At 36.9% G+C, this 19,901-nt stretch overlaps 1 protein-coding gene across 2 annotated transcripts in view; it reads left to right on the forward strand.

Annotated features, from left to right (window-relative positions):
- Positions 1-19,901, forward strand: part of LOC137632965 (phosphatidylinositol transfer protein beta isoform-like) — a 46,058-nt gene that overhangs the window by 11,368 nt on the left and 14,789 nt on the right. For both annotated transcript variants that reach the window (XM_068365099.1, XM_068365098.1), the window contains exon 4: positions 6,118-6,217. In XM_068365099.1, the coding sequence (XP_068221200.1) occupies positions 6,118-6,217 (100 nt within the window). The remainder of the gene's footprint in view (positions 1-6,117; positions 6,218-19,901) is intronic.

Below are 19,901 nucleotides of genomic sequence, written 5' to 3' on the forward strand. Positions count from 1 at the left end.
CCTTTATTTAACTAAAGAAATTAGCTTCGTGCTAATTGTGTGTTTTGCCAAATCCAGCTAATTAATTTGTGTATATTTTTCATGTGAATGATTTTTCTTTTTTTTAGTAGATTACAATACTGTATTTAGTTATTTGTATGCACTGCAACAATCTACTGTTCAGTTGCAACTATCAGTAAAGGTTTCTTTTACCATACCTCTACTTGTGTACTGATGCTCCTAAATACTAACCGAAAAGTTAGATATTAACATTAACTGTGGCACAAAACAAACCTCAAATGAATCCAACCCATCTCTATTTTGGATGTTGTACTCTTCATGGTACCTCATGGAAATACTTTGTTTTGGATCAAATTTGTCCAGTCTCTAAATCAGTGGTTCCCAACCTTTTTCCTGTCATTTCCCCCCTGTACCCAGTGCAACCCTCCAGATTTCCCTCTTCATGTGTATGAGGGAAAGAGTAGTTGAAACACAGTGACGACTTACTAATTTATTTTTCCATTATACAAATATACTGATAAACAAATAGTTAGAGTAAAATGGATAGAGAGCGGTTAGTAACAACTAACCGCATAGCCATAGAACTATGAGGTTAGTTGTTAATAACAGCTCTCTATCCATTTTACTCTGTAACTATTTGTTTATCAGTATATGGAGAGCGGCTAGTAGCAAAATAAAAAAGGACTTTTGTTAATTCTTCTACTTCAAAATTGAATTAGTGAGAAGGTTGAGGCTGCTTCTTGTGCACCAGTGTATCAATATCAGGGCTAGCTTTATCACCTGATACTTTTTTAGTTAGTAGGTAGTGTAATTATTTCCCCCCTGGTAGCTTCAAATTTCCCCCCAGGGGGAAATTTTCCCCAGGTTGGGAACCACTGCTCTAAATGATCTATTAAAACCATCAGTTTGTTGGATGTCTGGAGATCCTCGGTCATCCTCCTCCCACCTAATTTGTAATTTGGGCTCAATGATGATAGAGGTACAGTAATTGCTATGAACCTATATTTTTCATAAGAATCCTTGTATTTTTCATAAAACCCCATCAATCATATGTTAAGGTACCAACCTTCTATTTCCTGATTCTCACTACATCAGATTCTATTTACACTGGAATGAACTGAGTACAGTGCTTTCTTTTGACTGATGTTCTACATGTTTAGAAGCTCATTCAACCTGAAGTTGATAAGACGTCTTAATGTGCATTTGTGGGGACATTGTGACCAGGATTTTGGCATTATGTGATTGATGAGCTTGTGTGAAAATTCTAATACAATGTCACTTTTTCATTTGATAAGATTTTGTTATCTCGGTACATCTGATTTTATTTGAGCATTAGTTTTTCTTAGTCTGTTAACTGGTCATGTTTGTCTTTGATTCTAGAATACTGTAAACTGGGAGATTTTTGTTCTAGACAAGGATGAAAATGCCATTGAAAGTAAAAGGAAAGCTGATCAGTAGGATACTCTTTGAAAACTCTACCTGAATGTTTACCAATATGTAATGAAGAGGAGAAACCTTCTCATATAGCTATGTAGACATAGACCTAATCCTATTTCTGGAATTACTACTCAACAAGCAATAAACTATGTTTTCCTTTGCAATCTTAAGAATCAAATTTCACCTTATTCCCATTCAGGGATCTTGGTTTTACTAACTCCTATGACAGATGGATAGACCTTCAGCTGATGCATTGCTCTTCACTTGATTGTGGGACTTCGCACTGCTAATAGCTGCCCCTTGTCACGTCACTTTCAATTTGCCGTTTGTGTTAGTTTTTAACTTTATGCCTTGTTACCCTCTTTTTTTTTTCTTTTTCTTTTTTTTCTCTTAATCAATGTTAGTTATTCCTTTTCTTTTTTAATTAGGTTTTCTCATTTGTTGCTCAATTAATTATTGGTATGAAGTTGAGAACTTTCCCTTTGCTTACTCCCCATGGGCTTTGTGTTCACATTTTTGTTGTTTTTATTGTGTGGCAATTTTTGGTATTAATTCATTCTTGAGGATGTTGGGCTTAAAGATTTCATGTAATTGTTAGGTATACTTATTTGATTTTGTTTTAACATAATTCTGAAAGGTTCCTTAGTGTTTGCTTTTCTGTTGGTTATTATTATTGCTCTTAATTTATATTTAGAATTAATTTATTTTTTGGTCGATGAGTTTTGGATAAGATGTTTACATTTGCTAAGCAACTATGCATTAGCAAGTTTTGTTTGTTAATTTAAGGTGTTTGGACTATTTATAGTGTTCACTTTGACTTGTTTCTATGTCATTCATCCGCATGTCAAGGTTTTCCAATCAAGGTACTTTGTGGTTTGGCAGTAAAAATCTTAGCCTGGACTTTAAGGTGTGATATAGCATTAATCTTGAAGTACTAGGATATAATTTATTAGTTAAGAAGTAAATTGCATATTCTCCATCTGCTGTGAGTGGGGAATACCATGGTTTGCCATACCTAATGGCGATTAATCAATAACGACTGAAAGAGAGGGCTTTTGGAGATCCATGCTCTGGCTATTGCATTTCGTACTTTTCCGGTTTGTGTGTCAAAAATAGGTTTAAACTTTGGCCCCTTTGGTATGGTGGATGTGGAGCTCTTGCATGTTGTACTAGAGAAATTACTCCTTTTGACCAGTAGAATTACATTATGGCTTTTCTGCAAGTCCTCAAGCAACATAAGTCTCTCCTTAGTTTATATAGGACGGATCAGTTTTAACGTTATTACTGTACCTATCTTAGGGTTTTTTATATCCATTATTCATTGCTTCTCATGTAGTTTGTCTCCTCATTTTTGTACCTCACGTGGCTATTTTCCAGTTGGAAGCCCTTGGTCTTAAAGCCACCACATTGCTTTTACAACTAAGGTTGTAGCTTAGCTAATAGTAATAATAATAATGTGAGCTCTAACAATGAATTAGATAGGAATTTTGGAAGATAAGTTCCAAGGGATCATCTTCCATCTCTCATTTGGGTGATGCTACTGTGGGGTCTTGTTTTGAAACAGGCATGAGCCGTTGGACAAGATATTTCTGTTTAGCTTAAACCCAAAAACTAATCCTGTTGGCTTTGGCTTTAAGGAGATTTGGTGAATCCCATGTCTTGTCAAGGACTGTTAGCCATTCAAAATATTTTAGTTTCCTTGACATCTCATTCTGACCTGACTTTTCAGCCAATAGTGTGTGTTGGTGGCCTGGGCATGACCATTTCCTCATTTGCTAGTCCAGTTTGAGGTTGTCATTTTAGGGAGGTTTAGCTACTCTACTCTATGCAGTTGTGGATGTGTTCATGTATTGTGAAGATCTTCAAACCTGATTCTCATTGTCTTTTTCCTGGTTAGAAGGTATATGAGAAAGCATATGTGGAAAATACTTTGTTGGTAAAGGGCATATGAGAAAGTACATTTTTAAATTGATATTTGTTACCTACTATCCCAAGTCATCTCTTGATTATGAGGTTATGAGAGTCAAAGTCTGCCTGATTGAAATTCAAGTAGTTTCCTCTTTTCTTGTCTTTTAAACTAAATCAGCAATTATTATCCATTTCATTTGAGATTAATGATTGGTTACTCAATTTTTACTAAATTTTACCCTGGCAATGTTACTCGCAGAAATCCAGAAGTGTTCTTGTTTGGCCCATTCATTGCAGAGGATCTTGTCTGTGCACAACTAAGATTTGTTGGATGAAGAGTAACTTCATCCACCTCATCTCGGCACTCTAGAATTATATGAATCTGGTGCAGTTTAGAGATACTGCAATTGGAAGAATTAGCCTACACGGGGCCTGATTTCTCGTCTTATCTTTACAATTACTGGAGTAAATTTTGATTTCAGATAATGTACTACAGGTAGTCGTCGACTTACGACACATGCGACTTATGACTGTTCGACTTTACAACATTTTTTTCAGGGTGATGATGTCACAAGTCTATCGGAAATAGTGCGCTAATAGAAAAAATATTTCCTTGGAAATAATCTATTTTCTTGTATAAAATATAAACTGATTTATCTTGGTAAATTTGCATTTTCTTGATAATATACAGTATCCATTTTAAGTAAAAAGTACTTTAAGAAAAGTTTTAATATCTGTCGAGTTCATATCATATGTCCGGTGACGTCATATTACCGCCAGAAAGTAAGCATAAGTGTGTCTAGATTAGTAACTTGCATCTATCTTTGCTAGCTTTGCATCTTTCTAACACTTGCCAGTAGGGAAATTATTTATCAATACAATTTCTACTTTTTTCCCCTTTTCTTAAGGAAGTTAGTTCCAATGAAGTTTCAACTGAATGTTTATGTATCTTGTCACATTTCAAATACAACCAAGTGTAATACATCCCCCCCATGCTCTTGATAGGTTCTAAGAGACCCTACGAAAGTTAATTTCTGACGTAGGTCAGATTTTTGCCATGTGAAGTTACTTTGTCCCCTATACATGAATTCAACATGAATAAGTGCTTGTAACCAGATACCTACATTAATAAGCTTCAATGTGACGTACAGTACTGTATAGTATAGCAGAGCACTTCAAAATGATTGTACGTCAAAAACTGACATATGGTCAGGTAAAATGGTATTAAGTGGATTCTGTTTCTATACAGAAAGTCCTCGATTTAAAAACCTGATAGGTCCCAAGAATCTGTTTGTTAGTCCAATTTTGTTAGATTTTGACCTAGGGAAGGCTTTACTTATCACGTTCCTACAGTTTTCAGCTGCAAAAGTCAACAAATATTCCTGTTTCATATTGCAAATGTCAACCTGCTTACTGCATTAACCCTTTTACCCCCAAAGGACGTAGTGGTACGTTTCACAAAAGCCATCCCTTTACCCCCATGGACGTACCGGTACGTCCTTGCAAAAAAATGCTATAAAAATTTTTTTTTTTTCATATTTTTGATAATTTTTTGAAAAAATTCACTGCATTTTCCAAGAGAATGAGACCAACCTGACCTCTCTATGACAAAAATTAAGGCTGTTAGAGCAATTTAAAAAAAATATACTGCAAAATGTGCTGGGAAAAAAATAACCCCCTGGGGGTTAAGGGGTGGAAATTTCCAAATAGCCTGGGGGTAAAAGGGTTAAATTATATGATAGTTTTATTACAGTATTTTATTAAGAACTTATGATATAATAATAGAGATTTATGATTTCAGTTCGATATGTGTTTGTAGGTCAAATGTTTGTAAGTTGACACCCTTCTATTTAATACTCGGGAATGAGCGATGTAAAATCGGAACCACCTGATGTCAAACAGACGTAATGATGGGCATTACTGTACTGTGATTATTGTTATTATTATTATTATTATTATTATTATTATTACTTGTTAAGCTACAACCCTAGTTGGAAAAGTAGGATGCTCTAAGCCCAAGGGCTCCAACAGGGAAAATAGCCCAGTGAGGAAAGGAAATAAGGAAAAACTACAAGAAGTTTAAGAACAATAACATTAAAGTAAATATTTCATATATAAGCTATAAAAACTTGAAAGTAACAAAACAAGAGGATTAGAAACAAGATAGAATAGTGCGCCCTCAAGCAAGAGAACTCTAACCCAAGTCAGTGGAAGACCATCGTACAGAGACTATGGCACTACCTAAGACTAGAGAACAATGGTTTAATTTTGGAGTGTCCAGATTAGTGATTAACATTTTTGTAAATCTGCAAATTTTAATTAAAAAGTGCAAATTTAGATTGTCAGCAAATTCTGTATAAAGCATGGCATTCTAATTAACATTTTTGTGTTAATTTTAATTAACAATGGTTTTGTAGTTTTGCAATCATGTTTTGGTAAAGATTGTCAGATTTGTGTGTATGATCTCTCTCTCTCTCTCTCTCTCTCTCTCTCTCTCTCTCTCTCTCTCTCTCTCTCTCTCTCTCTCTCTCTCTCTCTCTCTCTCTCTCTCTCTCTCTCTCTCTCAAGTTAACTCTGCAGTTTTCATAAATAAAAAACTTAAAAACTACTTTCTATAATTATTCAGTGCCATGAATTTTGCTTTTGCATATGAAACTGAATGCTATAGTTTCAGAAGTTAGGTCTAGTGTGTTTTGAGGCTTTTGGAGGAGACAGTAATGCAGTGCTGGTTCTAAATTCACTTTGTTTCAATGAAACCACTTTCTTTTACAGCAAAGTGCCATCCTTTATCCGGCTCCTAGCTCCTGAAGGCTCGTTAGAAGTCCACGAAGAAGCCTGGAATGCGTATCCCTACTGTAAGACTGTCATATCGGTATGCAAATCTATTGTTCTTCTTATCTCTTGCTACCATTATTTTTGGTCAAAATGGTTTGATTTAGAGCATGAATAAAAAGAAAATCATATTCGTTTCTAGTGAGATAGGTTAAAAGTACTGACAGTTTCCATTTACAGTTGTGTGCATTAGTCATATTAAGAAGTTAAATTTTTTTTTTCTTGCACTGCTGTTTTTCCTAAATCTCCTTTTAAATTAATTGTTACCCTTTCTTTAACTAAGGTTTCTGCATGCTAAGAGAATATTTTCCATCAATTATTTTCTGCCCATAAGTGAATAATGTTTGAAGAGTTAAATCAATTCATGAAAAGTTTCTTTTTTTTTAATGAGTAAACACTTGTTATGGTATTAGGTAAATACATAAGGATATATACAGTATATACAAAATAGAACAGGGTTTTTTCTATATAGAAGCCCAGTTAGCTTTGAGTGTGTTTGTAAGGTTGTGGAGTGATTTATTGCACATAAAGTATTAAATGATACACAGATTTTTCAAGTTTTGTATTTGAAATATATTGATACCATGTACTGTATGTGGTTAGTAACAGGTGTACTATATAAATGGGAAGCTTGATAATTTTATAGCTACACAGGTAGTATGTAGACAATGTAAAATAGCCCTTTCTCATTAGCACATCAAGGTAATTGAGTTTTATAATCACGAATCTCATTATTCATCAGAGAATTCATCTTTTGTCCATGGGAAAATAAGTTGCTGTCTTACAAATGAGAGGTCTCTCTCTGTTTTTATAGGTTTTGTAACTTTTATGAAGTACTTCTTTATTAAAGACAGTGACTAATAAGAAACTGTCTTTTGATGAATTTATTTAGGTAACTTAATATCTTTTAAGGAATATTATTTGCAATAGAAAAGATAAATAAAACTGCAGGTGCTAACTCAAAAAAGCCTACTCCATTTCAGTTACAAAACTTGTTTAATTTCTAGTAATTAACATCAGGTAATTATTCCAAACTCAACCTGAAATTAATGAAATTACTTCCCTTTAAAATTTATTCAGAGTAAAGAGTTATTGATATGTGATTTACCATTCTGGTTTTATGTTATCATAATGTAGTTAAGAAAAATCGTTGTCAAATTCATAGACTTTTCATAGATTTTGTCTAACAAAAGTCATAAAGCAATACAGCTGGGATCCTAGGGAATGCTGCAAAGAACTTTTAGTTCAATCTGGTCTGCGTCTAAAGTGGGATATGTAAGGCACACTGTAGAGGCTGTACCATGCAGGGAATTTAAGGGGCTAAGAAACGTCCTGTCTCTTGTAGGTATCCTATTCGGTCTAGGAAAGGGTTTTGTTACTGAAAGTGAGACCTGTGTTGGTTAGGATCTGCAAGTAATGTTTGCAACCTCCAGACTTCATAGGCTTAATTTTTCTATTCTGAAGATTGGAAGCAGGGAGAATAGGTGATTTTGAAGGCATATGGAATAAGGTAAATTAAAGATAGACAGGGAGCCACATACTTAGCATGAAGTTAGAGGTGTCTTTCCAGTCGCAATCCATGGCAGATGGCTAAAATGAGGCAAAATGGTATCAGATTCCCTCACAGTATTCCCCCTGCAACTTGACATTTTCAGTATGTTAGGGATTTTGAACAAATATTTCTATACAAAAGTCTTAAACAAATCATCGTATTCATTTCTTTAAGTAATATTTTATGGGTTCATCATCAATATAGATTGCTGTTGCAAGCAACATCTAAAATTTATAATTTATATATGATACTGTATATGTTTTCTTGGAGTCAGTCTAAGAGTAGCAGCTTAGGGCCAGGTAATCAATAATCATAAGATTTTAATTAATTTTCAATTGGTGTTTGCTGTACCGTATATATTGTATGGTTTAGAAGTTACAGAATTTCTATCAATCTACTAATTTCATCTCTTATTTAATTTTATATTTACAATCCATTGTTTTAACAAATGTCATGTATGATATGTGTAGTCAGATTACGTAATTTAATTTTCCAAAAGGCCGCTGGATGGTGTTAACTAGGATATGAAAGAATCTCCATTAAGGGAAACCCCTTTTATTCATAATCACACATTGCTCAAATCATTATGTCCTTGGTCCAAAACTAGAAAGTTGATACCTATCAGCTTTAACGAAACTTCCATTTACTATGGAACCTCCATATTCCCCAAGTTATTTCTACTGTACTATCTATTCAATTTTAAATATTTAACTTAGCCGGTGAATATATAATAGCTGACGTCTCCGGCGGCTCGACAGAAAAACACAAAAACTCGCGAGCGATCGCTATGAAGGTTGCGGGTGTGCCCACCAGCGCCAACTATCGGCCAGATACCGCATATACATGTAAACAGCTCCAATTCTTCTCTGTCGGTCTGATCGACAAGACGTACCATTACTCGCTGTTAACCTGGAGTTTTTCAACAGTCTTGGTGAAGTACTTCCTTTTGGTTTGAGCTTTCGCAGTGCAGGTGTTTTATCTTCAACTTAAACTCTTGAACTCTTTTTTTTGGATAGATTTAATTGTTGATGACTTTGGATTGTTTTTTGGACTTTCTTTGACTTTTCAAAATGGCCGACCCTTCCCTTAGCGTACGGAAGTGTGTTTTAGGCTTTTAGCAATTATCTTATCACGTTATAAATTGTTGTTGTTAATTATAGATTTTCCTCTATATATTTTATATCTCACCCGCCTTTATTAGGCCTCTTCGATTAGCTTTCCATTTATAATAAACATCAAGATAAATTTTAATTTGTTTATATGCGGCCTTACCTATTCCTCCCCTAATCCGAGAGTAGGCGGTCCTAACTTGGAAACCGAAGTTAAACAACGTTGAGCCCTTTCAACTTTTATTTTCGTTAAGTTTAAATCATTTGCTCTGTAAGAGTTATTAAATGAATATTTTTTAGTAGATATTTTATGAAAGATTTTCTTTGAATAGTCTTCGTGCTGTTTCAAAGATGAACTGACGTTTGGTTTATTTATGCTACGCAGTTTGCGCTCTATCGTTACGATAGAGAAAGAGAGAATCACGGTTTCACTTTGCAGAAAGAGTAAATTGATTCTGACATTTTGTTCATTCTTCTTTCAAACTGAAATGTTTTAAATACTAATTTAAAGGAACTTGTTAATTTTCAATTTCTTAGTCCTTTCAGTTTTTTCCTTTGGTCAAATAACATGTTTATTGACGAAGGGTAAGTGGGCTTTTCTCTTCTGTGTGAAATCAAGAGAGAGAGAGAGAGAGAGATGGAGAGGGAGAGAGGAAGAGAGAACGTTCCGATCTTTATTCTCGTCCCAAGCGAGTAACGTTGTTCTCGAGTCAGTTTTTTTACTCTCGTCCCAAGTCTCTGTACGGGGAGAAAGGATAAAACGTTTTTAGTTTTTATTCTCGTCCCAAGGCACTGTACGGTGAGAGATTGAAAACGTAGTTTTTAATGAACTAGTGTTTAGTCTCCTCCCCAGTCAATGATCCTTTTAACTTTATATATTTCCGTTTTATTCGATATATATGTTTACTGTTTTTTTTTTTTTTTTTTTGCTTGTATTAATGTGCTTACATTATACGACTTATTTCGCAATTATAACCTTTTGATGTAGGGGAGAATTGTGTGCTTCAGGTAGAAATCAGTTTTTATTCATGCCTAATGTGAAATTATTGAAAAATTCGATTTCAGTGAAGTAAGTGCAAAAACAGAAAATTGTAGTGATAAAGTGATAATTGCGCAAAGTGTTATCAGTGTTGCGACAGAGGGTTCGTCTGTTCGTGCCTGTCGTTCGCCTAGTCCGAGACCTCTTGCAAGCTCCCATGCCCCAGGGAGAAGTAATGTCGTAGGACTTATGGGTTCGAGAGGCTTTAACCAACGAACAGACGTTCCCTCTATGGTTTCAGGCGTGTCTCGTCAAGACCGCCCCTACCATAAGACGAGCGAGACGGTTTTCTCCTCGTCATCCGAAGGCTTATCGCGTAAGAAACCGTGGAGCAAGGTTTCGAGACCCTTAAAGCGAAAGTCAGTCCCTTCAGGACAGGTCCAGCGTCTTGGTTGTAGCCATTGGGACAGCTCTGACCCTGTGCAGTCATCGGAAGACTGCTCGACGCCTAAACAGAAGCGTAACACAGGCTCCGAGAGTCTTAGTGTAGGCAAGGTTTTGCAGTCACAGACGTTACCCTCGTCTCTTACCGCACCCATTCCCGTTGATCCTAAATGGGTTGTACTGCAAGACATGCAGAATAAGCTTGCCTCTCTTATGGAGGACTATTCTGCTGAGCAGGTTCACGATGATCCTCGCCGCTTAGCTGATCGAGATCCTGGCCGTCAGCCGCCCAAACGAGCCTTTGCTCGTCCTGTTGACGTTGACGTTACAAAGTCACGTCAATCACGTTTTGTAGAGCCTCACTCGATGCAGTCCCGTGTTGACTTTCAGCCGCTTGTGGACGTTCAGCCGCTGCCGCTTGCTCTTGTTGACGTTCAGGACGTTCGCCAACCAGCGAAGTTGACTTGTTTTGGCGTTGAGCGTCAAGCACCGCAGTCAAGAGTTGTTTTGACTGCTCAGTCTAGGCAGTCAAGGCAGTCTCGAGTTGACGTCGAGCGTCCTCCCGCACCTGTTGTTGTTGCTGGTCAGTCCTTTAAGCAGTTACATGACGTATCGTCCTTGACTGCTACTGATGCTCCTTTGCGTGTGGACTCTGCTTGTCAAGCATTGCCACCACAGCAGGTCTCTCCCTTGCTTGAGACTCGGCAATTGTCGGACGAGGTTCCTTCAGACGAGGAAGTTGCTGATCCCCCTCCTACTGATATTCCCTTGTGGACTCTGTCAGACGGAGAGGAGCCTAAAGCTGCTCAGCCCTCTATGGACTTTAAATAAATCATGCTGATTTTTAAGGATCTTTGTCCGGATCATTTTGTTACTGCTGCTCCTCGTTCGCCTAAACGTCAGAGTTTACACTAGGCCTAGCTACTTCGAAGCCGTTGTTTTCTAAGCTAGTGCTCTCTCGCTCTTCTAAGAGAGCTTTACGTTTGCTAGGCGACTGGTTGATCACCAGGAGGAGTTTGGGGGAGACAGCCTTTGCTTTCCCTCCTTTTAAACTGGCTTATAGAGCGAGCGTCTGGTATGACACGGGAGAAGTTCTCGGCTTGGGAGTTCCTGCCTCTGCCCAGATAGACTTCTCAAACCTCATAGACTCTCCCTGGCGCCTGGCCATGAGACGCTCCAAGATTTTATGGTCGGCTTCAGAGCTAGATCATCTCCTGTTAGGAGTTTTTTTTCGAGCGTTTGAAGTTTTGCTGTACAATTATGTCATGCATAAACAAGGCTATCAGGGATGGCTCCAATAATCTGACAGCCACGTTCTCTGCAGGAACAAGACTATCAGGGATGGCTCCAATGATCTGGCAGCCACGTTCACTGCAGGAGTACGTAAGAGGCAAGTGCGCTCAATGTGTTCATTGTCAAGACAAACTTCACGATGAAGTCTACCAAGCTGTCTTGACAGCATTAATGGAAGGCGACTGGATGGTCTCTCTCGACCTTCAGAATGCATACTTCCACATCCCGATTCATCCAAACTTTCAACTACAGCTGAGGTTTGTGGACGGAAAAGTAATGTACCACTGTCGAGCACTGTACTCCGACCTCATTCCTGCTCCTCTTGTTTTTACAAGGCCCTTGCAAAATGTAGCAAGCTTTCTACATTTTTTGAGGATTCAGAGCCTCCCTTTATTTTGACGACTGGCTAATCAGGGCGTTCGTCATTATATCGCTGTCTGGAGAGCCTCTAATGGACATTAGACCTAACCAAGGAGCTAGGTCTCATAGTGAACGTAGAGAAGTCGTAACTTACAGTATCCCATCCCAGACTATTCTTTTTTTTTGGGAATGGAGATACTGTGTATGATTTTTCGACCCTTTCCATCTCCCGCAAGAATGGAACAAGCTCTGTTAAAAGTCCTTCACTTGCAAGAGAAAAACAGTTGCTCTGTAACAGTTTGAACTAGCCTCGTGGGAACTCTTTCATCGCTGGAGTAGTTCACTCTCTGGGGAGACTCAACCTATGCCCTTTCCTATTTCACCTAAACATTAGAACAAGGAGAAGGGCTTAGTGAGTATCTCTTTCCCAATCTCCAACTCAGTCTAGACATGTCTGACTTGGTGGGACAGCAATATCAGACTTCGAGAAGTTCTTTCTCTTGCGATCAAGAACCCAAACCATGTGTTGTTTTCAGATGCAGCGGATTTGGGTTAGGGAGCTCCACTGGACAGTCTGGAAGGCTCGGTTCTTTGATCCACGGATCAAAAGGAACTCCTTTTAAGGCAGTAACATCTCTCCTTTGGCGAGATTTGTGCAGAAATGAATGTCTTGGCGGACGGCCTCAGCAGGAGAGGACAAGTCTTCTCCATGGAGTGGACGTTGCATAAGACTGTGTGCGAGAAGCTATGGATGACATGGGGTCTACCCACCATAGATCTTTTTGCTACTCTCTCTGACAAAGAGGCTCTCGACTTACTGCTTTCCAGTTCCAGATCCAGAGGCAGCCCACATAGACGCTTTCCTGCTGGACTGGTCTCACCTGGACGTTTATGCCTTTCCACCTTTCAAGGTGCTAGACAAGGTGCTGCAGAAGTTCACCTCTTACGAAGGGACCAGGTTGACATTGGTTGCTCCACTCTGGCCCGCGAGAGAGTGAGTAACAGAGGTACTTCAATGGCTGGTAGACGTTCCAAGGAGTCTACCTTTAAGGATGGATCTCTTACGGCAGCCACGTAAGGAGTCTTCAGCAAAGCCTCCCCGCGCTTCGTCTGACTGCCTTCAGACTATCGAAAGACTCTCAAGAGCTAGAGGATTTTCGAAGGAGGCAGCCAGAACGATTGCGAGAGCTAGGAGAGCATCTACCATCAAGGTCTATCAGTCGAAGTGGGAAGTCTTTAGAGACTGGTGCAAGTCATCATCCATTTCCTCTTCCAGTACCTCTGTAGCCCAAATTGCAGACTTTCTCCTTCATCTGAGAAATGTTCGCTCCCTCTCAGCGCTCACTATTAAGGGCTACAGGAGCATGTTGGCGTCTGTGTTCAGACATAGAGGCTTTGATCTGTCCAATAATCAAGGTCTCCAAGATCTCCTTAAGTCCTTCAAGACCTCTAAGGAGCGTCGTATGGCAACTCCTGGATGGAACTTAGACGTGGTCCTAAGGTTCCTAATGTCCGACAGGTTTGAGCCATTACATTCAGCCTCCCTGAAGGATCTCACCCTCAAGACGCTTTTCTTAGTGTGCTTGGCTTCGGCTAAAAGGGTCAGTGAGATCCATGCCTTCAGTAGGAACATCGGCTTTTCTACAGATAAAGCCACATGTTCACTTCAGCTTGGTTTTCTTGGCCAAAAATGAACTGCCTTCTCGTCCTTGGCCTAAGTCATTTGATATACCTTGCCTGTCAGAGATCGTAGGCAACGAGCTTGAAAGAGTGCTGTGTCCAGTTAGAGCTCTGAAGTTTTATTTAGCTCGGACTAAATCCTTACGAGGTGGATCTAAGGCTTTGTGGTGCTCAGTTAAAAAGCCTTCATTGCCTATGTCAAAGAATGCTTTGTCATATTTTATTAGATTTTTAATCAAAGAGGCTCATTCTCACTTGAGTGAAAAAGAGCGTTGCTTGCTTAAGGTTAAGACGCACGAAGTAAGAGCTATAGCAACTTCTGTGGCCTTTAAGCAAAACAGATCTCTGCGAAGTATTATGGACGCGACCGTTTGGAGAAGCAAGTCGGTATTCGCGTCATTTTACTTAAAAGATGTCCAGACTCTTTATGAGGACTGCTACACACTGGGTCCATTCGTTACAGCGAGTGCAGTAGTGGGTAAGGGTTCTACCACTACATTCCCTTAATTCCAATATCCTTTTAATCTGTCTCTTGAAATGTTTTTAATCTTGTTTTTGGGTTGTACGGAAGGCTAAGAAGCCTTTCGCATCCTGGTTGATTTGGCGGGTGGTCAAATGTCATTTCTTGAGAGCGCCCAGATTAGGGGTTTGATGAGGTCCTGTTGTATGGGTTGCAGCCCTTGATACTTCAGCTCCTGGGAGTCTTTCAGCATCCTAAGAGGATTGCTGGGCTTCGTGAGGAAGACAGACTAACAAGGCAGAGTAATCGTCTAAGTCAACTTCCTTACCAGGTACCTATATATATTTGGGTTTTGTTATGATATAACTGTCAAAAACTCTAAGCATGTACGCTGTAAACTTTATTAATTCTGGTCTCTACCCACCACCATGGGTGTGAATCAGCTATTATATATTCACCGGCTAATTTAAAAATGATATTTTAATTATAGAATAAATTTTTGAATATACTTACCCGGTGAATATATAAATTAAAGGCCCCCCCTTCCTCCCCGATAGAGACCCAGCGGGATGAGAAGAATTGGAGCTGTTTACATGTATATGCGGTATCTGGCCGATAGTTGGCGCTGGTGGGCACACCCGCAACCTTCATAGCGATCGCTCGCGAGTTTTTGTGTTTTTCTGTCGAGCCGCCGGAGACGTCAGCTATTATATATTCACCGGGTAAGTATATTCAAAAATTTATTTTATAATTAAAATATCATTTCTATGATGTATAGTTTATTAAAGCCATCTCCACAGCACAATGCCTATATAGCATCCTGCTTTTCCAGCTTGGGTTGTAGCTTAGTTAGTAATAATAATAATAGTAGTAAAGTAAGTACTGATCAACAGTAGAAAGGGAAAAGTCATTGCACTGATTTGTAATGCCTAGATAGACTTGACATACAAACCCTCATGATCTACGTCCTGCTGATCTCGCTGGCAGTCGTACGAGTCCTTTTCCCGTACCTTGCTCACAAGACGGTAAAGTCATGTACCAAGTAAAACTCGACCAAACTTCTCGGCTACCACATGAATTCTTATCACTTCCTTAGCTTGGTAATTCTAAATTCTCATCCATCTTATGCTATAATTTCATTTATTTGTTTTAAAATTTTTGTGTTGAGAAACTTTGTTACCCCAATTTTTTATTACCACATTTTGGTGTATTTACATTGTATTGGTTTACATTCAGTTGCTAGTGTAGCAATATTTCATCCAATCATAATATCCCCATTTTCTTTCCTGGTCACATATCAGATATTTGCATTAATTATGTGTTTCAACTACTTGCTTAGTTCCAGAACATTACATGAAGTACTTTGCTCATTTTTTTATATGGACTGGTTGGATATCACATTGTTTGCAGACAGTACAAGCAACTACCTTATAATTTCTCATACTGAAACTTTACAATAGCTGCAGAAGATAAAGGCATTGCTAGTGTTGTTGTATAATTTAGTGTTTGGCCTTGAGTAAATCTCTTGAAGTTGAAATATTTATAGTTTTTGAAGTGAAAAGGATCCATAGTTACTGTGCTAGACTTTTATGCAGTAAAACATAAGTGTTTGATTAAATCTTCTAGTTTCCAACTCTCTGTCCCTTTCTGCTACATTACTACAAACCCACCCTGATTCACTGTTAGATTTGAGCTCAGCACAAGTAGGAAAGAAAAGTAAATGCTCAGATTGTTGTGTGTCAATTGATAGTTAATCATCTCTGTGAAGCATTTTGGAATTTTATCTTGGTCTGACTATTCAGGTCAGGTAACTTTTTTTGTTGTTGAAACAAGAAGTTGCTTCTCTTTACCACTTGAACTTTTTTCATACATTTTCTTTGCCAATATTTATAGCTTGTACTTATATTTTGATAGTGCTTGTCCATTTTTATTGACTACTTTAATGAATTGGTTACTTAATAATTTATACTGAGCACAAGGTTTCTTCATTATTTTAACTTTGTTAATGTCCGGTTCTTCAGAATTTACAATCTTCACTCTTCAAGGTTTTTTATTCGTCAAATATTGTGCAAGCACGTCTTTTTACTTTAATTTGGACAAACTACATTAACAGTACTCCTTACCGACTCTTCATGATATAAGAGGATTTCTGAAAAAGGAAAATTGGTTTACACTATCAGTGCAGAAGGAAATTAAGCATTTATTTCTTTTTTTTTTTTTTTAGTGTGTTTGTGAAAGCTAAATGTTAGATATTCATGAGTGATTTGATAATACAGTTTAATGTTTGATTATATTTAAGTCATAAAAATTTTACCTTCACAAACACTAATTTGCATAATAAAATCTCTAGTATTTATTACCTTGACCATTTCAGTATGATAAGAGTTTCACTTCTGTGCTAAAGCTCATGACCAAAATGTGGAGTCAAACCAAAGTATAAAAAAAAAAAATTCTTAACTGAAATAAAAAGCTAGTTGTCATTTGCTGTGAAATTCAATGCAAATTATTCAAACCAAAGTTAATTAAGTGCAATAAAAGACCATTTTCAGGTAGTTTTAGGCACCAAATATAATCAAAATCCTTCTTGAAAAAAAAGGAGATAAATATGAGTTGGAAGTGATGCACTTATAGGCACAAAGATGTGTTATGTCTCTGTATTGGTGTTTCTCAGGATAGTGAAATGAAATAATTCTAGGGAAGAACTGTTGTAGAAAGAAGGAAAAGAAGAGGAGGAGGAGGGGGGGAGAAGGGAAAAGAAGAATAATGATCTTAGGTCTTGTGTTGTTGATTGATAGTGTAGATGGGAAATAGGACTCTCAAGATATATTGTGTATGGGTGATTATTTTGGACAAATCTAATTCATCTGTATTGAAGATTACTTTTCTGTACCATATGTTTGTTTTTTGTCAATAAACTACTACTACTATATTTCAATATTTGAACATGGTTGTTGTAGGAGAAAGTTGTAAGTGAAAGTTGCTGGGAAGAAACCGTGAAATTTGATAGGGTTAAAAATGATGAATTATTTTGGTACCAAACTGCGAGAAGTAGAATTTAGCTTTTGCAAAAAAAGAGTATGTGAGTTAAATATGATTTTATAAACCACTTTCATACTGGTTACATAACCTAGGCACAATAACATTTTAGTTTTTTAAAAGTAATTTTATTGCTAATGGGAAATTAAGCAATGGTTCCCAACCTGGGATAAGCAGACTTTTGGAATTGAGGCTCAGTGGTAGGTGGATGGCCTACATAATTACCACCATGTGGCCTCCCAGATTTCAATTCCAAGAAGTTGTAGTCTGTGTGCTGTACTGTAGTTTAAATTTTTTAGTTCTGTATAGCTATTTAAAATTACCTAAGTTTTAACCACTTTGATAATGTGGTAAATTTTGATTTCATACAATGTTTAGGTCTCAATGTCTTTTTTTTTCTTTTTTCTTCTTCTTTTTTCTTCTTCTTTTTTTCATACTAATAGCAACTACTGTATTTATTGGCATATCAGCATTATCCTTCATCCTTTTAATGGAATTTTTTGAGTTACAATGAAATGAAATTTTGATAAAAGTAGCGTTACAGCTTCTTAATTTACAAAAGTATTGAAAGCATCCAAAAGTAATAAATATTCAGAAACTGTTAACCCTTTTACCCCCAGGGTATTTGGAAATTTCCAACCCTTAACCCCCAAGGGGTATTTTTTTCCCAACACATTTTGCAGTATATCTTTTTTTAATTGCTCTAACAGCTTTAATTTTTGTCATAGAGAGGTTAGGTTGGTCTCATTCTCTTGGAAAATGCCTGAATTTTCTCAAAAAATTATCAAAAATATGAAAAGAAAAATTTTTATAGGATTTTTTTGCAAGGACGTACCGGTACGTCCATGGGGGTAAAGGGATGGCTTTTGTGAAACGTACCAGTACGTCCTTTGGGGGTAAAAGGGTTAAATCACTCTCAATTGGAGATTTTATTTTAACCTTGAGATACACTCTTCATTTTAGTTGTCTTCAGTATTGCTTGATGTCAACTATTATTGAATATATATCAAACATATACTTTTAAAGCATTGTATCACAGTAGGTGTTGGAATATATTCAAATGTGCTTATAGTATAGTACTGTAAATATCTCGTTATATTTTGGTATGTTTAACTAATTTGAAAATAGATAAATGCTAAAGTCACATTTCGGCTCTAATCTCCGTTTAACATTAAGGATTTTACTAAATAAAAATGGATTCGCCAAAGAATTTAGATTTGTTCTGACGCTCGTACAAACCTTACACTATTTATTATGGATTATCCTATCGGCGAAGCTGAAACTTCACCGAAATGATAATCTTTAATAAATGGCTCCAGGTTTGTGTACATCAGGGAAAATACAAATTACTTCTGAATTTGTCATTTTACATGGCTGAGTAGCACTTAATAATTTACAGACTCCTAGTTATTAAATTATTTTAATGTGTATCATGTGCTGTTTGCACACAAGTAATTTTTAAACAACAAGTTTAGAATATAAAAATGTTCAATGCCGATAGGTACGACAATTACCCTAAATACATTTTGTACATGTCCTTACAGCAACGAGTTGCTTACAGTTTTTGTAATTGTATTCATAGCATTAATGTACACCTAATTTACACTACATTTTTGTGCTTAGTGACAATCTTTTGTTTTTGTGCAGCATTGTTCTAAGTGAGTATTTTTTTTTTGTCTATCATAAACAATTATACACAATCTTTAAATGAAAAATTATACACAAACCATGAGCATAATATTTGTTAAATATATGTTGACTTTTTATCTTTCTTTATGGCTAAATGGTATGGTCACTGTCATACAAGTATCCTGGACCAGGGTTTGATTCCTGGCCGGTCAGATGCTATTGTCTTTGAGGTATTTCGCCTTGGGACTCTTGTTCCCGATGTCGGAAAGAGAATCCAGACATAAGTGGATGCAGGTTGGTAATCCCCTATCAATCCAGACCTTTCGAAACTATGCTCTGTCCACATCCAAAGAAGGTCTGTTCCTGGAAACGATGCTGGTGACCACCAACCGGATGACATTCATTGTTGAGAACCTTTACCCTTGCAAGACAAACCAGCTCCCTGCCTTTCCCTGGTCTGCTTTCATTTGCTCTTTATCCTATGAAAAATCTTGCGATACGAGTCGTACCCTAAGCAGGATGATGATGAAATCTATATTCATCACAAGGAAACTTGTTTGCAAATTGGAAAAGTTTGACCTGATTGTGTAGTGTCCAATTGTGGTTGCTTTTAAAATTGTTACTGATCCCTATCATAGGATGGAGCCTTATAATTGAAGATTTTCTTCTACAGTATTTCAATTGGGGCTCAAATCCTCTTCTCCACTTTTCTGGGTCACTATACAGGAACTCTAATACTTCTGCTAATATTTCTACCTTCTCTAGATTCCAAGCAGCCAGCATTGGCACCTCACATCAGATTTTGCTCAATGTTCAAGTTATAAATTGTTCAATAATTAACATTCAAGAAATAGTGTATACGTGTATTTATGGACTAGTGGAATGCATCAAGTAAATTTCCTTTATTTCTCATGGGAAAATTTATTTTAGAATAGAAGTATTTCAGGGTGTGTGCTTGCTCCTAGAACAAATTAATCTTGTAAACCGAGGTACTATTTATATATATTTACATATATATATAGATATATATGTATATATATATATATATATATATCTGTGTGTGTATATATATATAAATATATATATATATATATATAATATATATATATATATATATATGTATGTATATTATATATATGTATATTATATATATATATATATATACAGTGATACCTCTGTACT

Source organism: Palaemon carinicauda, chromosome 42 (genome assembly GCF_036898095.1).
Source record: "Palaemon carinicauda isolate YSFRI2023 chromosome 42, ASM3689809v2, whole genome shotgun sequence".
NCBI classification, from domain to species: Eukaryota; Metazoa; Arthropoda; class Malacostraca; order Decapoda; family Palaemonidae; genus Palaemon; species Palaemon carinicauda.